The sequence below is a fragment of the Erpetoichthys calabaricus genome, chromosome 7, assembly GCF_900747795.2.
Source record: "Erpetoichthys calabaricus chromosome 7, fErpCal1.3, whole genome shotgun sequence".
NCBI lineage: Eukaryota > Metazoa > Chordata > Cladistia > Polypteriformes > Polypteridae > Erpetoichthys > Erpetoichthys calabaricus.
The window spans coordinates 193,882,531-193,909,286 of NC_041400.2; the positions used below are offsets into that span (position 1 = coordinate 193,882,531).

Consider the following 26,756-nt stretch of genomic DNA (forward strand, 5'->3'; position numbering starts at 1 on the left):
GTTGACTAGTACAGTATAAGGGGCCAGCAAATACTGCTCGGGGAGCCAGAGTCGGGAAGAAGGAGACAAAGTTTGCCGGGAGGAGTGGAGGAGAGAAAAAGAACAGAGAGAAGAAGAAGAACTGTGTTGTGTTTGTGGGGAACAAGGAAGACATTTCCCACAAGATAAAAAAGAAAATAAAATGTATGTATGCTTGCACTTGTGCCTCCTGCGTCTGTCTGTGTCCGGGTTAACTTTCACACATGGTTGCTTGACAGTGGCAACATGTTTGTTGGCAACACAAGTAAGAATTTCATTGTATTCTGTACAGGTGGCAGGACTAGCACCGCTACTACTATTACTACTACTACTCCTTCTCCTCAAGAAGAAACTTGAGGGCCAGCTCGGCATACCATTATAGGGCCTACATAAAATCAATGCTGAAAAGCAATGTAATTCACATGCAGATGAAGAGCATTGAAAGCATACACACTTTACTCAGCACACAGATACATGGTCATTTCCAGGCGGTTGGGACTGGACCACGTGTCTGTCTCGGGGGTTGCCAACCATGATCCTGAGCTGTTTCGCCATGTGGTGGGTGCTGCAACACGCTGTACCAGTGTATGCTCCCCAATCCGACCTGACCTGACCAGATACAAGGGTACTGTTGATAACATATTTGCAAGGGTCATAACAGCTCCTGTTACAGCTCAAAGTGCCTGGTGAGGAATGTGGCTCTCCTCTGTGAAATGAGCAGAGAACGAGAAGTTTCTGTAGGTTAGGTGGTCGATGGAAGGAGATCAAGGAAGGGATAGGAAAAAATGCTTCTGTAGAAAGATCAGAATGCAAAATAGGAAAATTGTGTTAGATGACCTATTATAGAAGAGAGAGAGAGGGTAGAAGGAGAAGACCAGCAAAATGAAGGTATCATTAGTAGTTCCTCTTACAGTGGATATTACAAAGTCTACCCCCATCAGTGTGGAAAAAAAACTTTCACCTTTTTTTTTTACTTTGCAGAAGCATGCTGACACAGCCCCACATGAACTTCACTAAAATCATTGATTTTTAATAATAAATATGTCTCGACTGATTACTGAGGGCATTAACTAATGTAAAATTCACTCTTTGCTATCAATATATACCTTATGTATAGAATTCTGACCATCCACTTTCGAAGAACACTCACTTGTATTCACTTGAGTTACATATTGAATCCATTAATTGAATAAAAATCACTTTATAGCAGTGTTTCTTAAACTATCGCGGACATGTCTGTGATGGGTCACCACATGATTGTGTAGAAACATCCAAGTATAAATTCTGAGTTAAGTGAAACACCACCCGCTATTTAGTGTACTTTTTATTGTGGCCATATTTGAAACAATGGCATTGACGCATCACATACAGCTTTGACTTCTGTGGTACGAAAATGTAATTACTATTCACCACTTTCCATCTCACATTCTATTAAACAATGAGTTTGAGAAAATGGACAGCAAAGACATGTGAAAGAAAGTTATAGAGATGAGAGACTGACACATACAAGCTGGTGAGGTGAAGGGAGCGCAGCGCTAGATTCAAATGACAGGAGTGGAACAAGAATGTGACAATTTTTGGGGTTATGAAGGGCAAGTGAATTGGGTGGCAGTGTATATATTGTGCCATGACAGTGCTGTGTGCTAAATGCAGTTCAGTTACGATGGACAACTGCTCCGTGCCTTAATGTGTATTTGCTGTTATTGAATGTGTTAAATATGTGTTACATAGACTTCCAATACAACTCGGAGTCCTGCCACGTGCAAAAGTTCGCTGACCACACTACTATCATGGGCTGCATCAGGAGTGGGCAGGAGGAGGAGTATAGGAACCTAATCAAGGACTTTGTTAAATGGTGCGACTCAAACCACCTACAACTGAACATCAGCAAAACCAAAGAGCTGGTGGTGGATTTTAGGAGGACCAGGCCCCTCATGGACCCAGTGATCATCAGAGGTGACTGTGTGCAGAGGGTGCAGACCTATAAATACCTGGGAGTGCAGCTGGATGATAAATTAGACTGGACTGCCAATACTGATGCTCTGTGCAAGAGACGACAGAGCCGACTATACTTCCTTAGTAGGCTGGCGTCATTCAACATCTGCAATAAGATGCTGCAGATGTTCTATCAGATGGTTGTGGCGAGCGCCCTCTTCTATGCGTTGGTGTGCTGGGGAGGCAGCATAATGAAGAGGGACGCCTCACGCCTGGACAAACTGGTGAGGAAGGTAGGCTCTATTGTAGGTACGGAGCTGGACAGTTTGACATCCATGGCAGAGCGACTGGCGCTGAGTGGACTCCTGTCAATCATGGAGAATCCACTGCATCCACTGAACAGGATCATCTCCAGACAGGGTCACCGTCCTGTTCCACTGACAGTCTGAGGAGATTGTTCCTCCCCCACACTATGCGACTCTTCAATTCCACCCGGGGGGGTAAACGTTAACATTATACAAAGTTATTGTCTGTTATACCTGTATTTTTATCACTCTTTTATTCAATATTGTTTCTTTATCAGTATGCTGCTGCTGGAGTATATGAATTTCCCCTTGGGATTAATAAAGTATCTACTGTATCTATCTATCCATCTATCTATCTATCTAAATATAAATCTGTATATAACTTTTAAAGATGATTTAGCATTAAGTTTAACTTGCCTTAGAGAGGAAGAATTCCTTCTTGTCACACTATTTTAAAGTTGTTTGATAGATGTCCATCTACTAGTATTGGGAAGGACATGTTTGCTAGACCACTGAGAACTGTAAGAACAACAGAAAATATCAAGAGTGAGACATGTTGCATAGATTCAGCACAGGTGTTCTTATTACCCGTATAAAATAAAAAATACTGCATACACTTTTTGCAATAATTTAGCTTTTATTTATGTATTTTTTTCACTTGGTTAATTTAATTGTTAAATGAAAAGTGGTGTATGATAAAGTATTTTCAAGCTCATTTAGAAAAAAGTATTATTAATATTAGAACATTAAAATATTAGAACACTCTAGACGAGAACAGGCCATTCAGCCCAACAAAGCTCACCAGTCCTATCCACTTATTTCTTCCAAAAAAACATCAAGTCGAGTTTTGAAAGTCCCCAAAGTCTTACTGTCTACCACACTACTTGGTCGCTTATTCCAAGTGTCTATCGTTCTTTGTGCAAAGAAAAACTTCCTAATGTTTGTGTGAAATTTACCCTTCACAAGTTTCTAACTGTGTCCCTGTGTTCTTGATGAACTCATTTTAAAGTAACCGTCTCGATTCCACTGTACTAATTCCTTTCATAATTTTAAACACTTCAATCATGTCACCTCTTAATCTTCTTTTGTTTAAACTGTAAAGGCTCAGCTCTTCTAATCTTTCCTCATAATTCAACCCCTGTAGCCCTGGAATCAGCCTAGTCGCTCTTCTCTGGACCTTTTCTAGTGCTGCTATGTCCTTTTTGTAGCATGGAGACCAAAACTGCACACAGTACTCCAGATGAGGCCTCACCAGTGCATTATAAAGTTTGAACAGAACATCCTGGGACTTGTACTCCACACATCAAGGCGCTATATAACCTGACACTCTGTTAGCCTTCTTAATGGCTTCTGAACACTGTTGGGAAGTCGATAGCTTAGAGTCCACTACGACTCCTAAATCCTTCTCATGAGGAGGACTCTCGATTTTCTGACCACCTATTGTGTATTCAAATCTCACATTTTTACTTTCTATGTGTAATTCTTTACATTAACTGACATTAAATTTCATCTGCCACAAATCTGCCCAAGCCTGTATGCTATCCAAGTCCTTCTGTAATTACTGTATATAACGGATTCCAAATTATCTGCTAATCCATCTATTTTGTTATCATCTGCAAACTTAACCCGCTTGTTACTTATATTCCTATCTAAATCATATATATATATATATATATATAATTCACTAAGCCGACAGGGCACGCAAGACAACCATGGGATATGCACGACATAGCCATGCCCACCAACTCTAAGACCATGGGATACGACGACAACTCACAGAGCCACGCCCAACAACTCTAAGAATTCACTAAGTCCATGGCAAGCAAGACGCACGCAAGACAGAACCACGCAAACCAACAATTCGAGCGAGAGTGAAAGCATTTCCCAAGAATGTTTTCATTAATCAAGAACGGAAGTCGGAGGTTCAAAGACGATCACATACCGTCGTAGTTCCGACCATAAACAATGATGACTGGCGATCCGGCGGCGTTATTCCCATGACCCGCCGGGCAGCCAACCAAAGTCTTTGGGTTCCGGGGGGAGTAAGGGTGCAATGCTGAAACATAAAGGAATTGATGGATGGGCACCACCAGGTGACTCAACACGGGAAACCTCACCCGGCCTGGACACAGAGAGGATTGAGCAGCGGCCCTAGCACTGACCCCTGTGGAACACGGGTGGAGCTCATTTGAAAAAATTACATTTTAAGGCAAGGTAAATAAGATGTGTCGACTAATAAAGTTTTAAACTACTTTTCATTCTTTAACTGACTCCACGAGCCAAGTGACTAAGTTAATTGACCATTCATACTGTCCTTTCAAAAATCCTCATCTCCTCATGCTGCTCCCCAAGGATTGGCTTCTCTCAGCTTTACTAACGCTCACAACTAAGGATTTCCACTGGCAGTGATATGCCTCAGGAATCTGTTCCTGATAACTGCTTTAGGTTCAAGCTCAGGATTTTCCCCATGTGAATTTTGCATGTTCTTCTCGTGTCCGGGTGCTATGGTTTCCAACCACAGTCCAAAGACTTGCAGGTCAAGTGTACTGGCATTGCTAAAGTGGCTCTGATGTGTGTGTTACTTGTCCTGTGATGAACCGGCGCCCTTGTCCAAGAGTTGTTCCCAATTTACTCTAAACTCTTGCTAGGATAGGCTCCAACTCCACTGCAACCCTATTCTGAATAAACGGGTTTGGAAAATAGTTGAATGGAGTATTGTTTAAAGAATACATTTTCTCCCCACGTTTCTCTTTTAGTAATATTCAGGCGAGTAATATGCCTGAAAAAATCTACTTTTTATTATATGTCCATGGTTGTCTCATGAATCTCCTGTCCTCTTCTTGGTTCCCACTATAACACTGATTTTCTAATTTGGTTCCTGAGAATAAAAAGTTTTAAAACTCCTACTCTGCAGTAAGCAGCCAAGAGGAGCACAATGAAACTTCACAAAGTCTGTGTTCAGGTCGGAAACTGAATGCAGCTCTATGGAGCCGAGAGTCGGCAACATCAACCAGTACGCCAGCGTGCTATTAACTAAATAGATAATGCCTACGACTTTTAAAAATAGTAGGTACTAATCGTAATTATGCCATTTTCTTTTAATTTTTTTTCAGTAATTTCATTCTTACCCCTCGTTACATTAAATCTGTGACTTTCATCCAAGTGTATCAATGATTAAAGAAGTTCGACCTTTTACCTTTTAAAGGCGGTCTCTTTGTTCTCGTGAGATTTGGCAAATAGACGTCACTGCGAGTATAGAAAAGCCGGCTGTCGACGTCGTCTGGAAGATTCTGGAAGTCTCTGGTTGTTAGGTGTGAGAGGTGGTGGTTGTTGTTGTTGTCGTCAGTCAGTTCCTTAAAGTAATATACGGGTAAGTTTGGATGTTTGTGGTGTTTTCTTTCTCTTACTTGAGTTGGTGATAATAATGCGACTCACATAGATGTATATTTTAATAAATGTGCGTCTTTGACGGGGTTTAACAGACACGGAAATTGGTAAGGGGTAGAAAGGCATCGTTTCATTATTTTTAATTAAATGTTGTAACGAAGAAAGATAATCGTTCATTTTCAGCAATTTTAATATGGTTGTGAATTCTATATTCTGTTGATGATATAGTTTAAAATGCACGCATTTTTTTATCTTGCAAATCTTCAACTAGATTCGAATAAAAGGAATATTTGAGTTGTAAGTAAGAACTGTCACATCCACGTAGCAGCGAGTATTTTTCTCTTTTCTTCTGGCCGGCTTTGTAACGCATTCGATGGCTTTTCACTGAATGTTCCAGATCTTGGTTCTCTAAGCTGTCCTTCTGGCCCCGCCCATCACAATAACGTCACTGTTCAGCGGGCCACATGTGGCAATCGTTTTACTCAAAGGAAATTCTTTCCTTCTCGTGTCGCATGATTTTATTCCCCGGCTTTAGCGCATTTGAAAACGGCCATTTCTGAATTTTCACTTTCGCACGTAGTTTGAAAACCCTAATAAACGAGACAGTGGTTGTTTTTTCGACGTCGTAGTCGACCACGGATTCTTTCTAAGTGTATTCCAGGTATTGACGTTTTAGTAGCTAGTAGACGTCAGCATGGCCTTTTCGGAGCCTTAAAATGGTTGAACGGTTTTAGAAAATGGATGGTTGGATTTTTTTTGGAGCATACCGTGTATTTTAAGCTACACTTTTTATATTCGCTAAAATCGCATTTTACTATATTGTAATTTCAACAAAAAACATCCTTAAGGTTCTTCGAGCGTGTTTTGCGCTTAAGTCTGTATATGTGGCTATGAAGAGTGGCCTTTAACGGGCCTGGGTAGGTGAATGTGTTTTGGGCACAGGTCTCAACTCATCCGTATGGTTTCTTAATTCTCTTCAGGTATTCTGTTAATTTTTCCAGTCTTTTTTTCTCCCCCAGATGCTTTGTTGAGAGACGGGCATACAGGGAGTCCTAGGAGTTAATCCAGCACACTTCCACGAGGTTAACAAAGCCGTTTAAAACAAGTAATGCGAACGAGCTTTAGTCCTGCAATGCCAAGCCACAGGTTTCAATACTAGTGCAATTTTAAAAACCACTTCCTACTTGAATGTGTTGGTCATTTCTTGTCTTAGCTATTAGATATTCGACTTCGTAATGTGTTAATTTATAAACACCAACAGTTGAGTGTTTGGTATTTTTTTGTTTCATTAGGCCAGTGGAGACGACAGCTTCTGCCACCATGGCAATGTAAACTGACAAGTCAAGGTGTTGGTGGCTGTTAACAAATCAAGTAATTGATGCCTTTGTAAAATCAATTAATGGTGAGCTGTAGGAAATAGGAATTTTTATACCAAACTGTTAAAAAACGTAGGATTAGAATGTCATGAAACATTTTGTGTATCCAAGATTTAAAGATTGATTTAATGTATACCTCTAGGGAGATGTTTTTGAAATGTTATTCCAGTTGTGGTGGTCAGGTGTGGATTTGATGTACCCTGCCCTACCTACACATTTCATGGCACCTTGTGTCGCCGCACTACAGTAATCCCTCCTCCATCGTGGGGGTTGCGTTCCAGAACCCCCAGCGAAAGGTGAAAATCCGCGAAGTAGAAACCATATGTTTATATGGTAATTTTTTATATTGTCATGCTTGGGTCACAGATTTGCACAGAAACACAGGAGGTTGTAGAGAGACAGGAGCTTTATTCAAACATTTGTGTTTTTCAAAAGTTTAAACTGTGCTCCATGACAAGACAGAGAACAGTTCCGTCTCACAATTAAAAGAATGCAAACATATCTTCCTCTTCAAAGGAGTGTGCGTCAGGAGCACAGAATGTCAGAGAGAGACAGAGAAAAGCAAACAAATCAATAGGGCTGTTTGGCTTTTAAGTATGTGAAGCACCGCGGCACAAAGCTGTTGAAGGCAGCAGCTCACACCCCCTCCGTCAGGAGCAGAAAAAGAGAGAGAGGGGCAGAGAAAAACAATCAAAAATCAATACGTGCCCTTCGAGCTTTTAAGTATGCGAAGCACCGTGCAGCATGTCGCTAAACGAAGTAGCTGCACAGAAGGGAGCAACATGAAGATAAACTTTAAGCATTTTTAGACGAGCGTCCGTATCGTCTAGGTGTGCGAACAGCCCCCCTGCTCAATTCCCCCACGTCAGGATCAGAGAATGTCAGTGCGAGAGAGAGAGAAAAGTTGGGTAGCTTCTCAGCCATCTGCCAATAGCGTCCCTTGTATGAAATCAACTGGGCAAACTGAGGAAGCATGTACCAGAAATTAAAAGACCCATTGTCCGCAGAAATCCGCGAACCAGCAAAAAATCTGCGATATATATTTAAATATGCTTACATATAAAAGCCGCGAAGCGCGATATAGCAAGGGATTACTGTATATTAATACTCCTACTGCAGGGAAAGGCTACCTGCAGAATTTCTGAAAATCCAAACCTCACTCAAGTCAGACTGTGCAAATGAGAGAAATGCTTACATTTGCTTATCTGGCACACCTTTTAAGGCAACTTTAAATATTTGAGACACAATTGGTTAAATTGTGTTTTTCCAGTTGGAGTACGGGCAAGTGATGTGACTTGCACCTTAACAATTTTCAGTCTTTGGGTTTGAAGTCCCAAGGCCAACCACTGCAAAAAAAGTTTGCTACTGCAACACTCCCTTGAAGTTTGCATTCTGCAAAGATCTTTATGATGCTGTTAAAACTGGTAAAGAATATTGAATGATGGCTGAGGTTCTGAAGGAATGTTTTCCCAATGTATGTTACTATAAACATGAAATAAGGAAGCTACTGATTTCCAGATAAATTAGTTATCAAATTTAAGATCCGCTTTTGGATGTTCATTGTGTTCTAGTGCGAGTCTGCTGTGCAGCCTTGTGGACTCGGGCACTCCTTGATTAACGTCCAGTCTTTTTAATTCAGCGGAGAAATTCTATATGAATGTTTCGTTTGAAGACCAAGAAGTTATGTTGCATGACTGCAATCTCAAAAAATAGGAATTATTGTAAAGTAATTACACATTTTGGAATGGGTATGTCAATCCTTCTGAAATTTTGTTTTGAAGCAAATTGTGCAAAGAACCTAGAAATTAGGACTGGCTTTCTTCTTTGAAGAGAATGGAACAAATTAAAGGGCTTGTAAAAAGCTTTTTTTAAATCTTGATGAGCAAATACCTGCCATATCTGTGTGGATGCTATCAGTTTAATAGCGGATCAGATATTTTCCCAGCCATTTATGCAGGGATACATAACTTGCATAAACCTGTTGTCAAATTTGGAATATGGTGTGTGAGCCTATCCTGGCAGCACTTTGTGTAAGACGGCACAACTTGTTTACTGGGTTTGTGTGTCCTACAGCACATTGTGATTTAACGGACTACTCTAAACTATGTTGCAAATGGACCACAGCTTCTTTTGTACAAACCTCTCAACATTTTGTTTGGTTCTTTTTAAAGGCAGCGATAATTAATTTTTAAATCCCAAAGGGTTAGGCCAAACTAGCCCTGATAAATATGAAAAGTTTTCTGTCCATAGTTAGCCACTCTGGCATGCCAAAAGTGTCCACTAGGCCATCATTGTTTGTTTTGGGGGGGAAAAACCATAGTAAGTTGAAATGCAGAAGGAACATGTGAACAAAACTAACTCAATTTGTCTGAACAAGTACTAAAGTATGATTTCTTCTAAATGTTACAAGCAAGTACAGTATAAGGTTCTCAAAGCCCTAGAACATGGACTTTTGATCCCTGCCAAAATACGTAGTGAATTTATTGGCGTGCTGCTTCTCTTGGGACAATCCTTGGGTACCCGAATGAGTGGTTTCTCATGGAGTCCCAAATGCCGCAAATTACCTGCATTGTGAGGCAACGTCCGTTACCTGCACTACAGTCACGTGGCACGATTCCCAGAGGGTGATCTGGCTCACTGGAATCCTCATTGTTGAGGATCCGAGCAACTGGACCAGGCCAAGGGGACACCCACGTGACACCTGGCTGGGGTAGATGGTCATTTCCAGAGGGTGGGACTGGACTGCAGGTCTCCCTGGGTATTTGCCAACCAGGATCCTGAAGTCGTGGTGGGTGTGGCAATGTGCTCCATCAGTGCATGCTGACAGACTGTCCCCATACAGTAAAGATATTAGAAGGGAAATGTGAATAAATAGAAGCTGCTGCCTGATAACTGCATTTTGAAAAGGCTGTTCTTCGCCCATCCATACAGCTATGCCAGCCCAGCACTTTCAAAAATACACTACAGAATTTTGTTTTTACAAAGTTATACTATTTTACTTGTCAAATGCTGTTTAGTATAGATGGGAGGCAAAATCTGGTTTGTTTGTGTGGGCTTGGGTCTAAATGGTGTTTACTTACAATGCTGAATGCACAAGTAACTTCATACACTGGCTGATGTGATGCAAAATTGAATTGGTCCAAATTTACAGTTACATAGTACACTGTTCCTAGTGAACCCTTTGAAAGCTTTGACAAAGTAAAATCATTACCAGTAAATCTAATTGGTGTATGTCCAAGCACCGATGGTACATGCAGAAGAATGAGTGCTTATGAGACTTAAATTACATTTATGTACACTCAGTACAATGTAGTATTTGAGCAGAGATGCATATGAAATTTCATGGGGCTTTTTTGGATTTATCTGGACTCCATTGTTTTCTAATATTTAGTACTCCTTGATTATGCTTCTAGAAAAGTGATTGGGGGTTATTGGGTCTAACATTTTGCATAGCACTAACATCAATGCTTCAGGCAACCAAATGTTTAGATTAAGAGGGTCTACTTTTTTGTAGTGACTTGTATTTAAACTGGACCCATTTAGGACTTGCGTGTTTGCCAAAGGCAGCAGATAATTTTTCAGCACACACCTTGCATTACATCTCCAGAGGCTAAAACAATTACTTGGAAGTGTTCGGCACGTAAAATACTGACTACAGAGCCACATGCTAAATTTAGATACTGCACATTTTTGCTGTTTGTCTCCTTGAATGAAACTGCTTTTTGGTGGGCAGAGCTACGTGTTTTTTTTGTTTTTTTTTTTTTGTTTTTTTTTAAATTGGAAAAAGTGATGAGGCAAAGTGATAAAGAGAACCGTACACTTACTTAGTACGGTCTTCTCTTACTTTTGTAGACCTGAAAGGAACTGTGATACAAACAGCTGGGCAACATTAGTTTAAATACTGGAAAGCATGTAGTTTTGAGCTAGTCCATTAAGTGAATTATTCTAGGGCTCTTCTGATTGCCAGTGTGAATATTGTGACTTCCATTTGCTAAAGGCTTTTGCAACATAAAATTTTACACTGTAATGATCCCAAATTGCCAAAGCAATGAACAAATGACTTTTCATCACAAGTTGCCTGAAACCGAGTTACCACAAACATTTTTCCTAGAATACATAATTCCAATTCTAGTAACAGTAACTTGTAAAACTGTTCTCCAGTATGAGTGCATGTTTGTTTTGTTTACACAGGTAACCTTAGAAAATGGTGAAAGAAACTGCATACTACGACCTTCTTGGCGTGAAACCCAGTGCAAGTGAAGATGAGCTGAAGAAAGCATATAGAAAATTGGCTTTAAAGTATCATCCAGACAAAAACCCTAATGAAGGTGATAAGGTGAGCCTTAATTGCTCTTATTTGTACAGAGGCTAATTTGGCTACCTAATGACTTTTATAGTCTCGTGTCCTGACATTGGTAGTGCTGAAATGAGCTGATTTTTACCAATCTGTTTATTAAAAGCTTTTACAGAATGTAATATTTGAATTGTAAGTGGTTAATTTTGTGTGTAAACAGTATTGATTTATTGAAAGTGTTAAGGAAATGAAACATACCAAGTCAATTAACTTTTTAGGGCAGATGTTGACTTTTGTTGACAGAAGGGGTTGAGGGTGCATGTTGACAAAAGTCGACATCCAGGGGTAGAGGGCAACAATCAGCTGTTAATGGTGGCAAAACTCACTTATGTCACAGGCATTCCCCCTCTGCTTGGAGGAATATTAGATTCATTGACTCTGCATCTAATCCTTGTGTGTATGAAATGTAAACAAAGGCAAGATGCCATCGACCTCTCATGAGGGAGCGAAGGAAGTACAGAAAAGAAAATCCTCAGCAGATGTTTTGCGCATTCACTGAGTCGGACTGATTTTTTTCAGAATCTGATTTTGTTGAGTGATCAGGAGATTGAGCAAGAGTGAGGAACTGGCATTGGCTGATCGGACACCAGCCGATGCCGCCCCAGCTGATTGGCTGCCTGCTGAGCGCATTTGCGCAGCCGATGCACCTATGGCAAGGTTTGTGTGGGAGGAATATCCAGACGTTGATCCGTGGGAGCCAAACTGGCTACCGGACTTCAAGACTGCATGGCTTGCTGTTGGACACAACGGATTACCAGCCGCTGGACTACTTCAGGCTGTTCTCTCCTGATGCTGAAGCTTCTGTCAGATGAGTCAAATGGGTATGCAGAGCAATTTTTTGAATCGCAGGATGCGCTTGCACCGCATTCTTGTTTTTCAAAGTGGAAACCCACAACAAAAGACAAGATGAAGGGCTTTGTGGCATTGCAAATGGAGATGGGACTAGACTGGCGATATAACTTCATTGAGCATTGGTCCAAACGTGCTTTTGTCCCCTGGTGGTTTTGGACAGGTTATTCCGTGAGATGATAGGTACGTGCTGCTGCAGAGTTTTATTCACTTCTGTGATAATCGGAAGCAAATCCCAAGGGGTGAACCAGGCTATAACCCCATGTATAAAGCTCAGCCCCTGCTTGACATTGTGGAACCAACACATAAACAATTCTATCAGTCTGGCCATGATTTGTCTGTGGATGAATCAATGAAAAAAACAACTTTTCCCCACCAATATATGCCAGACAAGCCCACAAAGTATGGCATAAAGGATTTTGTACTGGCAGAAGTAAACACTGATTTCTGCCGGAAAGTGTTTCTTTCAAAGAGAACTGTCCTTTGACGAGTCAGGTTGTGCTGGAGCTGTTTTCAGGGCTATGAAAATTCGGGTCATGTTGTCTACATGGACAATTTTTATATATCACCAGAATTGTTCATGGAGCTACAGAGCAGGGGAATTGGAGCTTGTGGCACAGTGAGGGTGAACAGGAGACAAAGGCCTTCACAGTTGAAGCCAGACAGGCTGAAGTTGAAAAGAGGGGACAATACAGTTTTCATGCAGGTGGAAAACTTGGTGGCATGGCATGATGTCAAACGGGTGACTTGTCTCTCTCTACAGTACACGCTAACAGTACATGCAAGAGTGCAGCAGCAGACAACTAAAAAGGAGGCACCAGTAGTGCAACACACATTGTAAGCAGTGCAACGTGTCAATGCATGCAATTGGCTACTTTGAGCGATATACTTTGCAGGACTTTGCCGTGTAACATGTATGTGGAATCATAGTGTGCAGGCTCATACAACATGCAAGACAGTAACATTTGACAAAAGTAAATATTTTTTGTTGATTTGAAATGTTTAAATTGTTTGGGGAAAAAATATTCAGCCCTGGGAGAGAAGAAAAATTAGCCCAAAAGTTAACTTTGATTTCTGGTCTGTCTTCTGATTTTTGTTTATGAACTTCTTGTTTAGTAACCTGCCAAGTATGAAATAAAATGCATATTCAACAGGTTGTCCGGCCATCTGTGCTTAAATGACCTTTTTTGATTCTTTATTTCGCCTTATACAATTTCTTGTATTAGGAATTTGGTAGTTTTTGCATACCCCTTGGGGTCAGAGTGCAGGGTCAGCCATTGCACAGCGCCCAGAGCAGTGGCCTTTTGGCAGTGACGGGGATTTGAACCGGCAACCTTCGGGATACCAGTGCACCTCCTTAGCCTCAGAGCCACCACTCCGCGACCTTGTGGTATTCTTGCCCATATTTTGTACTTGGCGCTGAATGGGGTGGGGTTCCCTCAAATGCAGACACTCTTCTGACAAATGTGCAGTCATGTGAACTTGGAAAATTTCAGCAGCTTTGGGCAAATGTTTGTTTAGAAAGCCAAGGCAAGTATTTACAAAGGCATGGCATTGGTTTCTAATCGATACTAATTGTACATATTCCAGATATAAGGCAGGATGATTCAAGAGTGTGTTCTTGACAGATGTAGGTGTAACATTAACACTGGTTGCATATTTGTTGCTGTTTTTTCCCCAATCTGCTTTGAGTTGGTATGCGGCTATTTTAACTTGGAAACAAATCCGCGTGTAGCCCTTGTTTACATGACCGTTGAGCTTGAGATTGTCAGTGGAATTCTTTTAGTAGATTATTTTATATATATATAAAAAAAAAAAAGGTTATTGAGCAGCTTCTCTGATTGTACAAGCAAAGGCCTGTGTATAACCTTTAACATTCCATGTTAAAGATAGTAGTGAGTTTTCCAGTATGTGTTTTTAAATTGGCATGGTACATGTTCCTAAACTTTTATGCTGGAATAGTTAACAAATACGGCATTTTTATGACCCAATTTTGCTTCATGTGAAGGGATTCTCTCTCTCCCTAATGTGTAAACACCCCTTTCAGTAGTTAAACTTGAATGTATTGATTACATTCTCAGGCTGAGGATTCCACATGCAAAATGTTACCGGTGTGTATGTATTTCATAACCCATTGCATCCACACAGTGGGTGGAATTTCACTGTAGTAAAAGCCGAACCTACTGTGCAACTCTGTGTAGATGCATTCACATTATACTTGCAGCTGAGTTAAGAATGATTACCATGGTTGAGATGCCAGCATGAAAAGGGGGGGGGGGGGGTTGTATGTATGGTGTGTATACCATTTGTGTGGTTAAAACATGCAGAGGTGTCCCTTTTTTTTTTTTTTTTTTTTTTTTTTTGGCTGTACAGTAATCCCTCACTTATCGCGGGGGAGAGGTTCCAAGGCCGACCGCGATAACTGAATTTCCGCCAAGTAGGGACACCATATTTATTTAATTATTTAACGTGTATTTGGACGTTTTTAAACCCTCCCTGTATTATTTACAACCCACCCTTTATTTAATAACAGGGACAACTGCTAAGCAATATGAAATCGGTAGATAAGTTTACACTTACTGTATAGCGAAGTACACGTAGCTATCTATGACGTGATGAATATGCTGCGCAGTAAAAATGATGACGATGAAGGTGATAATCCCCTGAATGCAGTAGCAAGAGCACGTTAATGCTGAATGAGTGAGATGAGACTTCCTGGTTAATGCAGCACTCCATCGCTAAGCCAGTCCGCAGCACACAGGAACTTAACTGCGTGCTCTGATTGGGTAGCTTCTTAGCCATCCGCCAATAGCATCTCTTGTATGAAATCAACTGGGCAAACCGAGGAAGCAAATACCAGAAGTAAAAAGACCCATTGTCCGCAGAAACCCGCGAAGCAGCGAAAAATCCGCGTGTTAGATTTAGATATGCTTGCATATAAAATCCGCGAAAAGTGAACCGCGAAGTAGCGAGGGATTACTGTATTGTGAAATTTTTTTGAAAACTCACTCTCCCTTGATTGTCAACAGCAGGAACTAATTCCTTCCGTACCGAGTTTTTGAATTGAAGGATGTCCACACTCGATTCATTTGTGAAGACTCTGGTCTTCATTTCAAACACTGTGCTCTGGGAGTTCTTTCCTGTTTAAATTTTTTTTTTTTGAAAAAAAAAAAGAAACATTGCATGTTTTGACCATATGAATAAGAGCAGACTTTCTCGATTTTATTTTATGGGTATATTAAAGTGTGAAAGCCATGTACCCCATTAAACTTGGGGGGGGGGGGGGGGGAGAAGAGTCCCACTTGCTGTGCTTGTGTATTTTGTGTATCCAGTTTCACCAGGACTGTTTCAGTAACTTGTTCCAAAATTCCAGAAAGATGTCTGAGGGCTCTTAATTTTCTGTACAGTTCAAACAGATTTCACAGGCCTATGAAGTGTTATCGGATTCCAAAAAACGTGAACTTTATGACCGAGGTGGTGAACAGGCTATTAAAGAAGGTGGTGGTGGCATGGGAGGTGGAGGCTTTTCATCCCCAATGGATATCTTCGACATGTTCTTTGGAGGTGGTGGCCGAATGCACCGGGAGAGAAGGGGTGAGTAAAATTGAAACTTTGCCGGGGAGCTTGTAGATGGATATGTTCTGTTGGGACACTTTAGACTTGCTTGATTTCTTGATGCGAGTAAGTGGGAGATGGAGAAATTTCTGCCTTTTTTATTCACTTTTACTATTTGAGGCAAGTTCTTAGTAATTCATATATTCTGTGTTTTTAGTGTGAAATGGGTAGCAGTAGTCCAAGTTAAAGCAGCTTTAAACATGACCTGGTTTTTAAAAGTAATGGTTGAGATTTAGTTCAATTGTCAAATTGTAGGGTTCATAATTTTTCCTGATGCAAATTTCATTTAATTTGCCAACTTCAATTTTCAGGCAAAAATGTTGTTCATCAGCTAGCTGTTTCGTTGGAAGATCTTTATAATGGAGCAACAAGAAAACTGGCACTGCAGAAGAATGTAATCTGTGATAAATGTGAAGGTAACTTAATCTGACAAACTTGTAAAACTCAGTCCTACTTATTTTATTAGTACATTGTTCTAGTAGCATTGCAGAAAAGGGAGCCCATGGTGTATAATTTGCCAAGATTGAAAAACTGTTATACCTGAACAGTGATACAAAGCATACTGTAGAGAATGGTCTGGCAACTCAAACATATGCACCCCAGTGAATTTAGGGGTGCGAGTCACTGATTGTTTTGATGGAGGATTCAAGGATAAGTGACTTAGGGATTTTTTGGTAAACTGCAAAATATCTTTGACAATTTCTTAATGGTGTATTCATATAATATGAATTTGTTAAACCTTAAATTCCAAATGTTAAATATTTGGACTGTTTAAACCTATGGCAATTTCTGTTCTGTTATTTGAATAGTCAATCAAATGACAAACCTGAAGGATTCACAGACCGGTTGAGTACCATTGTCTGGATTGATGTAGAAGTACTGTTCACTGAAGGTGTGGGACTAATGCCGCAAACCCTTTATTTCTGACACTTGACTAGCTTCAGTTTTCTGCTGCTTGTATTTTGGAGCTGCTGTAGTGCATATATTTAATGAGACATTGTTACAGATGAGAAGTTAGAGGTTTTTGTGCTAACAGTTGATACTTTTGCAAAATGGCAATGTGTTGTGATTTTATTTTTTTTATTTTTTTTGTATAAGGATAGGCTGGAAGTGCTTTGCATTTCCAAATAGTTCATCAAAAACCTGCAAATCCATTTATTAGCAATTAGCAAACTTACAACCACCTTAATCGGTTTCAACAAGATGGATGCGCTTTAGTTTTGCTGATATGAAGGCTGATGGAAGAAGCAGTTTGGCACAACATATATTTTAATGCTCCGATAGTGATGGCTCCTGTCAAAGCTATAACTTTGTCAATCAACTGAGGTAAAATCCTGCTTAGAAAATTCTGTGATTGCAACTGCTGACAAGTGTCCATATGAATGATTCGCATTTCGATGCTTGTAAAAGGCCCGGAAGAAAGACTGTCAAATCTGTTACGTGTCACCACTGGCTTTTTAACACTGAAACGCCTTACCCAGTCTTGTTATAATCCCTCTGTGCATTTTGGGGGGTGATGTGCTCTCCGATCATTTCTGCAGGAGACATATGTCCATCTCCTACAAGGGAAGTGATTTAGTGCAGTTAGTGGAACACTTCTGTCACTTCTCCAAACAGTAACACATTACAACCAAGAAGGGCACAACTTTATCTCCACACTGTAAATGGCAATTTTCCGCACAGTTTAGCCGTTTTGTTAAAGGCCGTCTGACATAATTGGGTTATTAAGAAATATACTTGGCTATAAAAGTACACAATGGAGTATGCATAAAACAAGCCTAATTTTTTTTTCTTAATCCAGTCATGGCAATTAATAGCTTGTGAAGTCCATAGTTCTTATGCTAGCAGCATTGGCTAACTTGTATACCCTGCTGTGTGTGGTATGTGTAAATGGCTGTGGGACGTTGGGTTTTTGAATCCTTCTGCTTGGCCAACAAATTTTGGCTTAAAAGCAAATGAGCATGTTGTGCAAAGCCAGTTTACGAATGAGCAAGGTTTTTTTGTTTCCTTAACCACCCTACTCATTCACCCATCCGTTTCTGTATTAAAAAGCATTTTAGTGCCTTATTGCAGTGCATGGCTAGTAACGAGGACACCCTGTGGCCAAACTGAAAATTACAAACTGCAGAAAAGCCGTGTTGTACTCTAAATAACAGGTGTCTAACTCCGGTCCTCAAGGGCTGCAGTGGCTGCATGTTTTCATTCTAACCATCTTCCTCATTAGTGAGTTGTTTTTACTGCTAATTAACTTTTGCATTTAGTTTAAATTAACTTGACTCAGGCCCCTTGTTTTTCCTTAATTAGTAGCCAAACAATACTGAGACATAAAACAAGCCACCGTATGACAGAAAAATCGACAGATTTGGAGATGTCTGCTGTGGCAGAATGAGAGCAGCAACAAGCCATTGAATTAATGGGCATAATTAACAGCAAGAATCCGCTTCGCATTAAGAGACTGGTTGGAGTGAAATTGGAGTTTGAAATACCAGTTTAGCTGGTCATCTGTTGGCTCGTTTCATGTGTCATTTCTATTTGGTTGCCATTTTTAATGAAGAAACGAATCAATTTGGAGCACTGAATTCTTAACAGGGCTATTGAAATGAAGGGAAAGAGTTAATTAGCATTGAAAACTACTCGTGGATTAGGAAAAGGGTTGGAATGAAAACCTGTAGCCACTGCAGCCCTCCAGGCCCAGAGTTCAACACCCCTGCTCTAAATGGTGTGATACCCCTTCTACCCAAATTCAAGGAAGACTTCATTGACCAGAAAACCTTTCATAATACCAAGCACTACTTGGGAGTAAATATACCCACATCATTGTGCCCTTTCTTGCCTTCTAGAATCTGAAATTCAAAGATCTTGAAACACATCTGACTTTAAGATTCTTAAGAGGATTGGGAGTTGCTGTGTTCAAATAGTGTGCTACCTTGTAGTATTCCTCATGTATTGACTTGCTAATTAATTGATATTGTTTGACAGACCTATAGCTGTAAGGTTTTTAGTATCAAGCTTCTAAATTCATGTGACTTCTTTAAATATACTGTACTTTCTGTCAAAGCTTTTGAATTACTCTCTTTCTTTAGGTCGTGGTGGCAGAAAAGGTGCCTTGGAGTGTTGTCCAATTTGTCGTGGCTCTGGCATGCAGGTGAGAATCCATCAGATTGGACCTGGGATGGTTCAGCAGATTCAGTCTATCTGCATGGAGTGCCATGGTCAAGGCCAACGAATTAATCCCAAAGACAAATGCAAGGCTTGCAATGCTCGGAAGATTGTCCGGGAGAAGAAAATCCTTGAAGTTCACATTGATAAAGGTAAATCTGAAATTTTTTTTTTATACCACTTTATGCATTTTAAGAGTGACTCTTTGGTGATGCAGATTTCAATCATTTAACCTGCATCTGATTACAGCTTGAAGAGGAATCTGGTCTGTAAAATTAAGTGGTTTAGAAAATGCAGTGCACTTGGCCGTGTGTATCTTCTACACAGAGCTTAAAACTTAACCATCCAAGTTTTTAAGATTTAATTTGGAGATACTTTTAAATTGATTTTTTTTTTTTTTTTTTTTTTAAAGGAATGAAAGATGGTCAAAAAATAACATTCCATGGTGAAGGTGATCAAGAGCCAGGGTTGGAGCCTGGAGATATAATTATTGTCCTTGATCAGAAAGAGCACTCTGTTTATACAAGGTAGGATTGGTAATTTTTTATTTTTGATGGGTTGAGGACTATAAAATCCTCCCTCGACCTTTCATTCACTCACTCTTATTTTGGCAGACAAGGGGAAGACCTCATTATGCACATGGATATTCAGCTGGTAGAGGCACTTTGTGGATTCCAGAAGCCAATTACTACACTTGACAGCAGAACTATTGTCATCACATCTCATCCTGGTGAGTTTGTTGCACTTAAACTTGTTTTTGCTGTGCATATAATCTTTTTTTAAACAGATTATGATTTACACTGTTGCTTTGATTGTAGGCCAGATAATCAGACCTGGTGAATTAAAATGCATTATGGATGAGGGAATGCCTGTATATCGCAGGCCGTATGAGAAGGGCCGTCTTATCATTAAGTTTCAGGTAGGTGGTGTCTTTTTGTACATACTAAACCAGATGATTTTCCCATGGGTATGATGTAGGTCGTGCCATCAGTCCTGCAAAATGCCTTGTCACATTTTGGTATTTGAAGTTCTCTAGAAATGATGCATCTGTTTGAAAATGACTGCAAAAGCAAAATGAAACCTGTATGATGAATAGTAAAGAAACATTTACAATGTTTCCTGAGGTAGGAGTTGTTTTGACCAAAAGGGAGGCAGGTACTGATATTTAAACATCACGGGCATCAGTTAAACTTGTTAGTTTAGATGAAAGTGACTGCTAAGCAGATGTACAGTGTGTGTGTGTTTTAAATGCTAGAACTTTAAGTGCATTCCCCAAACTGTGCCTGAATCGCAGAGTACAGAATTATGCAGTGTTCAATTATTTTGACATCACTGGAACCAGGGTCCTAGATCAAACTCCTGACCAGTCCTCATCCTATACATTCCAAACAGGTAGCATTCTCAAGACGTGCGTCAACTCCGGTCTTGCCTTTCTGATTGTCAGACTGTTCATCGCTTTTGGAAAATTTTTACTTTTCAAGTGGTACTGAACATTATTCCAGTCTCATTGACAAATGTCTTTGCTTTATGATCATATTCTTGGATGTAGTTGCTGGGCTGTGGTAGCCTCTGGTTGGCTCTAAAATGGCAGTTCTAATGCTGATGTGGTTTTTCTGGGGCACATTTAAGCTCTGCACCGTGCCTTTTTACTTGTGCTCTGCAGTCCATTCTGTACCTTTTGTAGCTGAGCTGTTGCTCCTTCAGATTTCCAGTTTACTGGGGCAGCTGTAGTAGTGCAGGAAATTGAAAGATACGTTGGCAAGTGGCATCCTATGACATTTGTTGCCTTGATTTCCTTGTTGTTAACCCAGACCATGACTTGAACCTGAGCCTGACTCTGGTTTATGTGCTTTAGTCCCAATACTCTTGGGATGGTGTTCTGGTGCCATTTAGTGGATGAAATCACATGTTGCCATGTTGTGATTCAACACCACAATTGGTTGCGATTATGTCTGCCATGTGTTTTGCTTTTGTTCCTCCACATGAGTTACCCCAAAATGGGTGTGGAGTAGATTTTAGCTTTCATTCCAGATACTATCCATTCATGTGGTGTGGGTAGTAAAAATCTGAACCATCCTCTCCTGCAACACCACACCTGCTGGTTTGTAATAAGGATTTCAGTTTGCGAATTCTATACAGCTCTTTACTGAACATGTATTTAAGTAATCAAGTATAGATTTTGTTCCAGTCTGTAGATCTGGCCTAGGCACCGACTGCAGTTGACAAAGTGAGTTCAAATGGGTTTCCTCCCTCATGCCGAAGACTTGATTGCAGTCACTAAAGTCACTTGGGCAATTTGTGCCCTGTAGACTTGTACCTTTTTTATCTAAGTTGCTTCTTACATGGTGCCTGATAATACAGTAGTAATGTCTCTTGCATTCCTTGTACTGAATAAAATGGGTAGATATAAAGACAACCCAAACATAAGGAATGAAATGGTCTGCAGCCTTTTGAAAATGGATCCATTTGTTCATTATGTGAAATGTAATCTGTTAAACAAATGCATTTACATAGATTTTGCACATCTTTAAAATGACTGTATGCCTCTCAGTAAGGGTTTAAGAAAAATCTCTGGCCACTAGGTAAGGTGGTTTAAGTTTTGGAGACTGAGGTTTGTTTTGACAGAAGGCTTAATACAGTATGTCTGGAAAGTATTTACAGTGCATCACTTTTTCCACATTTTGTTATGTTACAGCCTTATTCCAAAATGGATTAAATTCATTTTTTCCTCAGAATTCTACACGTAACACCCCATAATGACAACGTGAAAAAAGTTTACTTGAGGTTTTTGCAAATTTATTAAAAATAAAAACTGAGAAATCTCATGTCCATAAGTATTCACAGCCTTTGCTCAATACTTTGTCGATGCCCCTTTGGCAGCAATTCCAGCCTCAAGTCTTGTTGAATATGATGCCACAAGCTTGGCACACCTATCCTTGGCCAGTTTGGCCCATTCCTCTTTGCAGCACCTCTCCAGCTCCATCAGGTTGGATGGGAAGCGTTGGTGCACAGCCATTTTAAGATCTCTCCAGAGATGTTCAATCAGATTCAAGTCTGGGCTCTGGCTGGGCCACTCAAGGACATTCACAGAGTTGTCCTGAAGCCACTCCTTTGATATCTTGGCTGTGTGCTTAGGGTCGTTGTCCTGCTGAAAGATGAACCGTCGCCCCAGTCTGAGGTCAAGAGTGCTCTGGAGCAGGTTTTCATCCAGGTTGTCTCTGCACATTGCTGCAGTCAACTTTCCCTTTATCCTGACTAGTCTCCCAGTTCCCCACAGCATGATGCTGCCACCACCATGCTTCACTGTAGGGATGGTATTGGCCTGGTGATGAGTGGTGCCTGGTTTCCTCCAAATGTTACGCCTGGCATTCACACCAAAGAGTTCAATCTTTGTCTCATCAGACCAGAGAATTTTCTTTCTCATGGTCCGAGAGTCCATCAGGTGCCTTTTGGCAAACTGCAGGCGGGCTGCCATGTGCCTTTTACTAAGGAGTGGCTTCCGTCTGGCCACTCTACCATACAGGCCTGATTGGTGGATTGCTGCAGAGATGGTTGTCCTTCTGGAAGGTTCTCCTCTCTCCACAGTGGACCTCTGGAGCTCTGACAGAGTGACCATCGGGTTCTCGGTCACCACCCTGACTAAGGCCCTTCTCCCCCGATCGCTCAGTTTAGATGGCTGGCCAGCTCTAGGAAGAGTCCTGGTGGTTTTGAACTTCTTCCACTTACGGATGATGGAGGCCACTGTGCTCATTGGGACCTTCAAAGCAGCAGAACTTTTTCTGTAATCTTCCCCAGATTTGTGCCTCAAGACAATCCTGTCTCAGAGGTCTACAGACAATTCCTTTGACTTCATGCTTGGTTTGTGCTCTGACATGAACTGTCAACTGTGGGACCTTCTATAGACAGGTGTGTGCCTTTCCAAATCATGTGCATCAACTGAATTTACCACAGGTGGACTCCAATGAAACTGCAGAAACATCTCAAGGAAGATCAGGGGAAACAGGAGGCACCTGAGCTCAATTTTGAGCTTCATGGCAAAGGCTGTAAATACTTATGGACATGGGATTTCTCAGTTTTATGATTTTTAATAAATTTGCAAAAACCTCAAACTTTTTTCACGTTGTCATTATGGGGTGTTGTGTGTAGAATTCTGAGGAAAAAAAATGAATCCATTTTGGAATAAGGCTGTAACATAAAATGTGGAAAAGGTGATGAAGCGCTGGGAATACTTTCCAGATGCACTGTAGTTGTAGTCTGCTGATCATAGTAGTGATTTGCATGTTGATAGCACATGCAGATAAGAACTTTGTTTTTAAGACTGGATGAATGCAAGTCCATCAGAAGTCTCCATCACATTTTCAGGTCACCCTAAAAATACTCTAAACTGAGAAGAAAATTGGAAATTTTTATATCACTGCTTCTAAATATCTGAGCAAGTCTTGAATCGAAACTTTCAAGCATAACAGTGCACATTGAAAAATGTGTGAGATTGTGTGAATGTTCATCAGCAATGACTAAGTAGCTTACTATGAAAGCTTGTCTGCATTTTTGGTTTTTTATTTTACTCCCCTTTGAGAATGTGGATTTGGATAACCGCAGTGTTAAGTGCCCTCGGTGCTGTGATTTCTTCACTATAGAACATGGGTGTCGAACTCCGGGCCTAGAAGGCTGCAGGTTTTCATTCTAACCCTTCTCTTAATCAGTGACCAGTTTGCACTGCTAATTAACTTAATTTCCCTTCATTTTAATAACCTTGTTTTTAAGGATTTAGTCCTGAATTTTTTTTCATTTAAATGACAGCCAAACAAATAAGATTTTTGAAGTACGCCAACAAATGACAAGCAGTCTGGCCTCAAACTCCATTTCATTTCAACAGATGACCAGCTAAATTGGAGGAGTTTGAAATCCCAATCTCTTAATTAGAAGCCGATTTCTTGCTGATAATTAAACTCGTTATTTAAGTTCCATGACTTGTTGCTGCTCTCATTCTGCCACAGCAGACATTTCCAAAACTGATTTTGTTTTTTCTAAAATTGCCATAAAGGGATGTTGGTGACCCAAGAGATCAGCCTTACGGAGACGTTTTACCTTTCTTTATTTTCAGATATTGTGTGATGGGCCAGGTGAGCGGATCATGTGGCGGCTGGTTTGGTCATTGTTTGGCTGCTAGTTAAGGGAAAAAAAACTAAGGGGCCAAGTTAATTAAAACTAAAGCAAAATAAATGGCAAAAACTGGTCATTAATTAAGGTTAGAATGAAAACCTGCAGCCACTGTGGCCCTCCAGAACCAGAGTGACACCCCTGCTATAGAAGATCGAGGGCTCAAAAGTAATTCAGTGCTGTCCTGATTGGCATTACAATATTTTTTTCCTTTAGTTGAATTTGTGAGTGTGGTGCGGAGTGGTTTTGCCTTTTTCCTTAAGTTGGATATGGCCCTAAAGTTGCTATTTACCTTCAGATCGTTGAAGGTATGTGCAGCACAAAAATTAGGACTAAAGAACAATTTGAAGATTAAAAAGAAATTGGTATACAAGTAGACATCCATTCTAAAAACTCAAATGCTGATGAATATTTTATCTTTCTTTCTTTCAGGTTATTTTCCCAGAAGACAATTTCTTGCCGGTTGATAGACTGCCAGAACTGGAAAGGTTTTTCCCTACACGAGAGAAGATTGAAGTAACTGAAGATATGGAAGAAGTTGACTTGGATGAGTTTGACGTGACACAGGACAGAAGACGCCATTATAACGGTGAAGCCTATGATGATGATGACGATGACAGTGGTCACCACCACAGGGGAGGCGTACAGTGCCAGACCTCTTGATTTACAAGCGGAGTGAAATTGAAGCCTTGAGTTGATCTTATTTCCTTTTTTTTACTGCTTTACACACACAAGACTTTGGAAATGCAAGTGTTTACCGTTGTGTACTTTGCAATTTTTAATGCAGCTGATGAAGGTACAGGCTAGTAAGGATTAGAGCTGGAAAGCAGCGCCTTTTATAAGGGGGTCTCGGGACATTTCATAACGTGCAAAGTTAAATTCCGTTTTGTCTGTTTTTGCATTTCTTATCTACAAACTTAAGGGGATGCTGTGAATGAATCGAAGGTAAAGCATTTGCATTTTTGTACATAAAGGTATAATTTAACACTTTATCAGTGAAGTCCCCACTATGTATTTGTACATATTTATAATTAAACTTGCTAGATCAATAGCTTACTGTGATTCTCCTATGGATAAACCCATTAAACTGTTCACACTGCAGATTTGAAACACTTTTCATAACCTGAGAGACATTAACTGCCATTGATTTTCTTTTTTTGGCTAATGCTCCTCTTCATTTACCAAGTTGAACTTGGCCTGCTTGCCATTAAACGTAAATCCTGATCATTTTCACCAGCTGGCGACTCTTATTTTTTTTGTTGCTGCCTTAGCAAATTTCATAACGTAAAAGTTTACAGGGCTCGTTTTATACTTCACATTCAGTACACTGTCACGCGCTCCCTGCGTTTTTCTTTTGACGCATCCTCTGAGCAGGTCCTCAGAAATTAACGTGACTCGTGTGAGTTGCAGTACAGTGCAGTGTTTGGGGGCTGAAGGCCTAATAGCAGGTAAGTGGAGGGAGGTAGCTTATAATAGACTGCGTTCCTAGCATGAAGCACGTGGCTCGCTCTTTATGCATGTATTGCGTCACTGTGCTCGCCTGTTTCTAAAGGACGCACCTGACTGCAGTGCCTAGAGCTAAGGAATACAGTAATCCCTCGCTACGTCGCACTTCACGGATTTTATACGTAAGCATATCTAAATATATAACGCGGGTTTCTGCGGACAATGGGTCTTTTTATTTCTGGTATTTGCTTCCTCAGTTGGTTTGCCCAGTTGATTTCATACAAGAGATGCTATTGGTGGATGGCTGAGAAGTTACCCAATCGGAGCATGTGGTTAAGTTCCTGTGTGCTGCTGATTGGCTCAGCGACTGAGTGCTGCATTAACCAGGAAGTCTCGTCTCACTCATTCAGCATTAACGTGCTCTTGCTACTGCATTCAGGGGATTATCACCTTCATCGTCATTTTTACTGCGCAGCATATTCATCACCATGTCATATATAGCTACGTGTACTTTGCTATACAGTAAGTGTAAACTTATCTACCGATTTCATATTGCTTAGCAGTTGTCCCTGTTATTAATAAAGGGTGGGTTGTAAACAATACAGGGAGGGTTTAAAAACATCCAAATACACGTTAAATAATTAAATAAATATGGTGTCCCTACTTCACGGAAATTGTTATCGCGGTCGGCCTTGGAACCTATCTCCCGTGATAAGTGAGGGATTACTGTAAATGCAACTTATTGTTACTAACCAGCCTCAAATATATAGTTTAATCGTCTAATGTAGTCAAATTAGATTACAGTACACGTAATACATACAGCCTTGCCGGTCTACAGCTGCTAATTTTTCAATTTAAGCAATGTCGTCATTTACTCAGAGTTGGTTCACACGTGACAAAAATCTGCTGTCTATGCCTGGTTTGGACGACGGTTATGAATTTGGCTGGATGGTGCATAAAACGTTTTGTACAAATCACATCCAGTAGATAGGGTCGTATTATTATACATCTGGCGCCGCCGAGAGTGGCAGTCTCTTCAGCAGCTCCGTGTATGACTGTGTGTGTACTTTTCTATTTTTATTTATTGATCACTTTTATTGTGAATTTCCCATTGGGATTAACAAAGTGTCTATAAAATCCGAGCTCTTCACT

General features: G+C 40.5%; 2 protein-coding genes across 2 annotated transcripts in view; one reads left to right on the forward strand and one right to left on the reverse strand.

The window, feature by feature from the left end:
* aptx (aprataxin) overlaps window positions 1–5,471 on the reverse strand; it is a 64,088-nt gene extending 58,617 nt beyond the window's left edge. The window contains exon 1 of the mRNA XM_051929929.1: window positions 5,387–5,471. The gene's annotated coding sequence lies outside the window, so the exon portion shown is untranslated. The remainder of the gene's footprint in view (window positions 1–5,386) is intronic.
* Window positions 5,472–5,514: 43 nt separating this feature from the next.
* dnaja1 (DnaJ heat shock protein family (Hsp40) member A1) lies at window positions 5,515–25,394 on the forward strand. Its single transcript, XM_028805880.2, has 9 exons — window positions 5,515–5,628; window positions 11,213–11,357; window positions 15,632–15,818; window positions 16,151–16,255; window positions 18,923–19,150; window positions 19,411–19,525; window positions 19,613–19,728; window positions 19,817–19,917; window positions 24,591–25,394. The coding sequence occupies exons 2-9, from the start codon at window positions 11,226–11,228 to the stop codon at window positions 24,819–24,821; spliced, it is 1,215 nt and encodes a 404-aa protein (XP_028661713.1). The 5' UTR covers window positions 5,515–5,628; window positions 11,213–11,225; the 3' UTR covers window positions 24,822–25,394.
* Window positions 25,395–26,756: the final 1,362 nt, after the last annotated feature.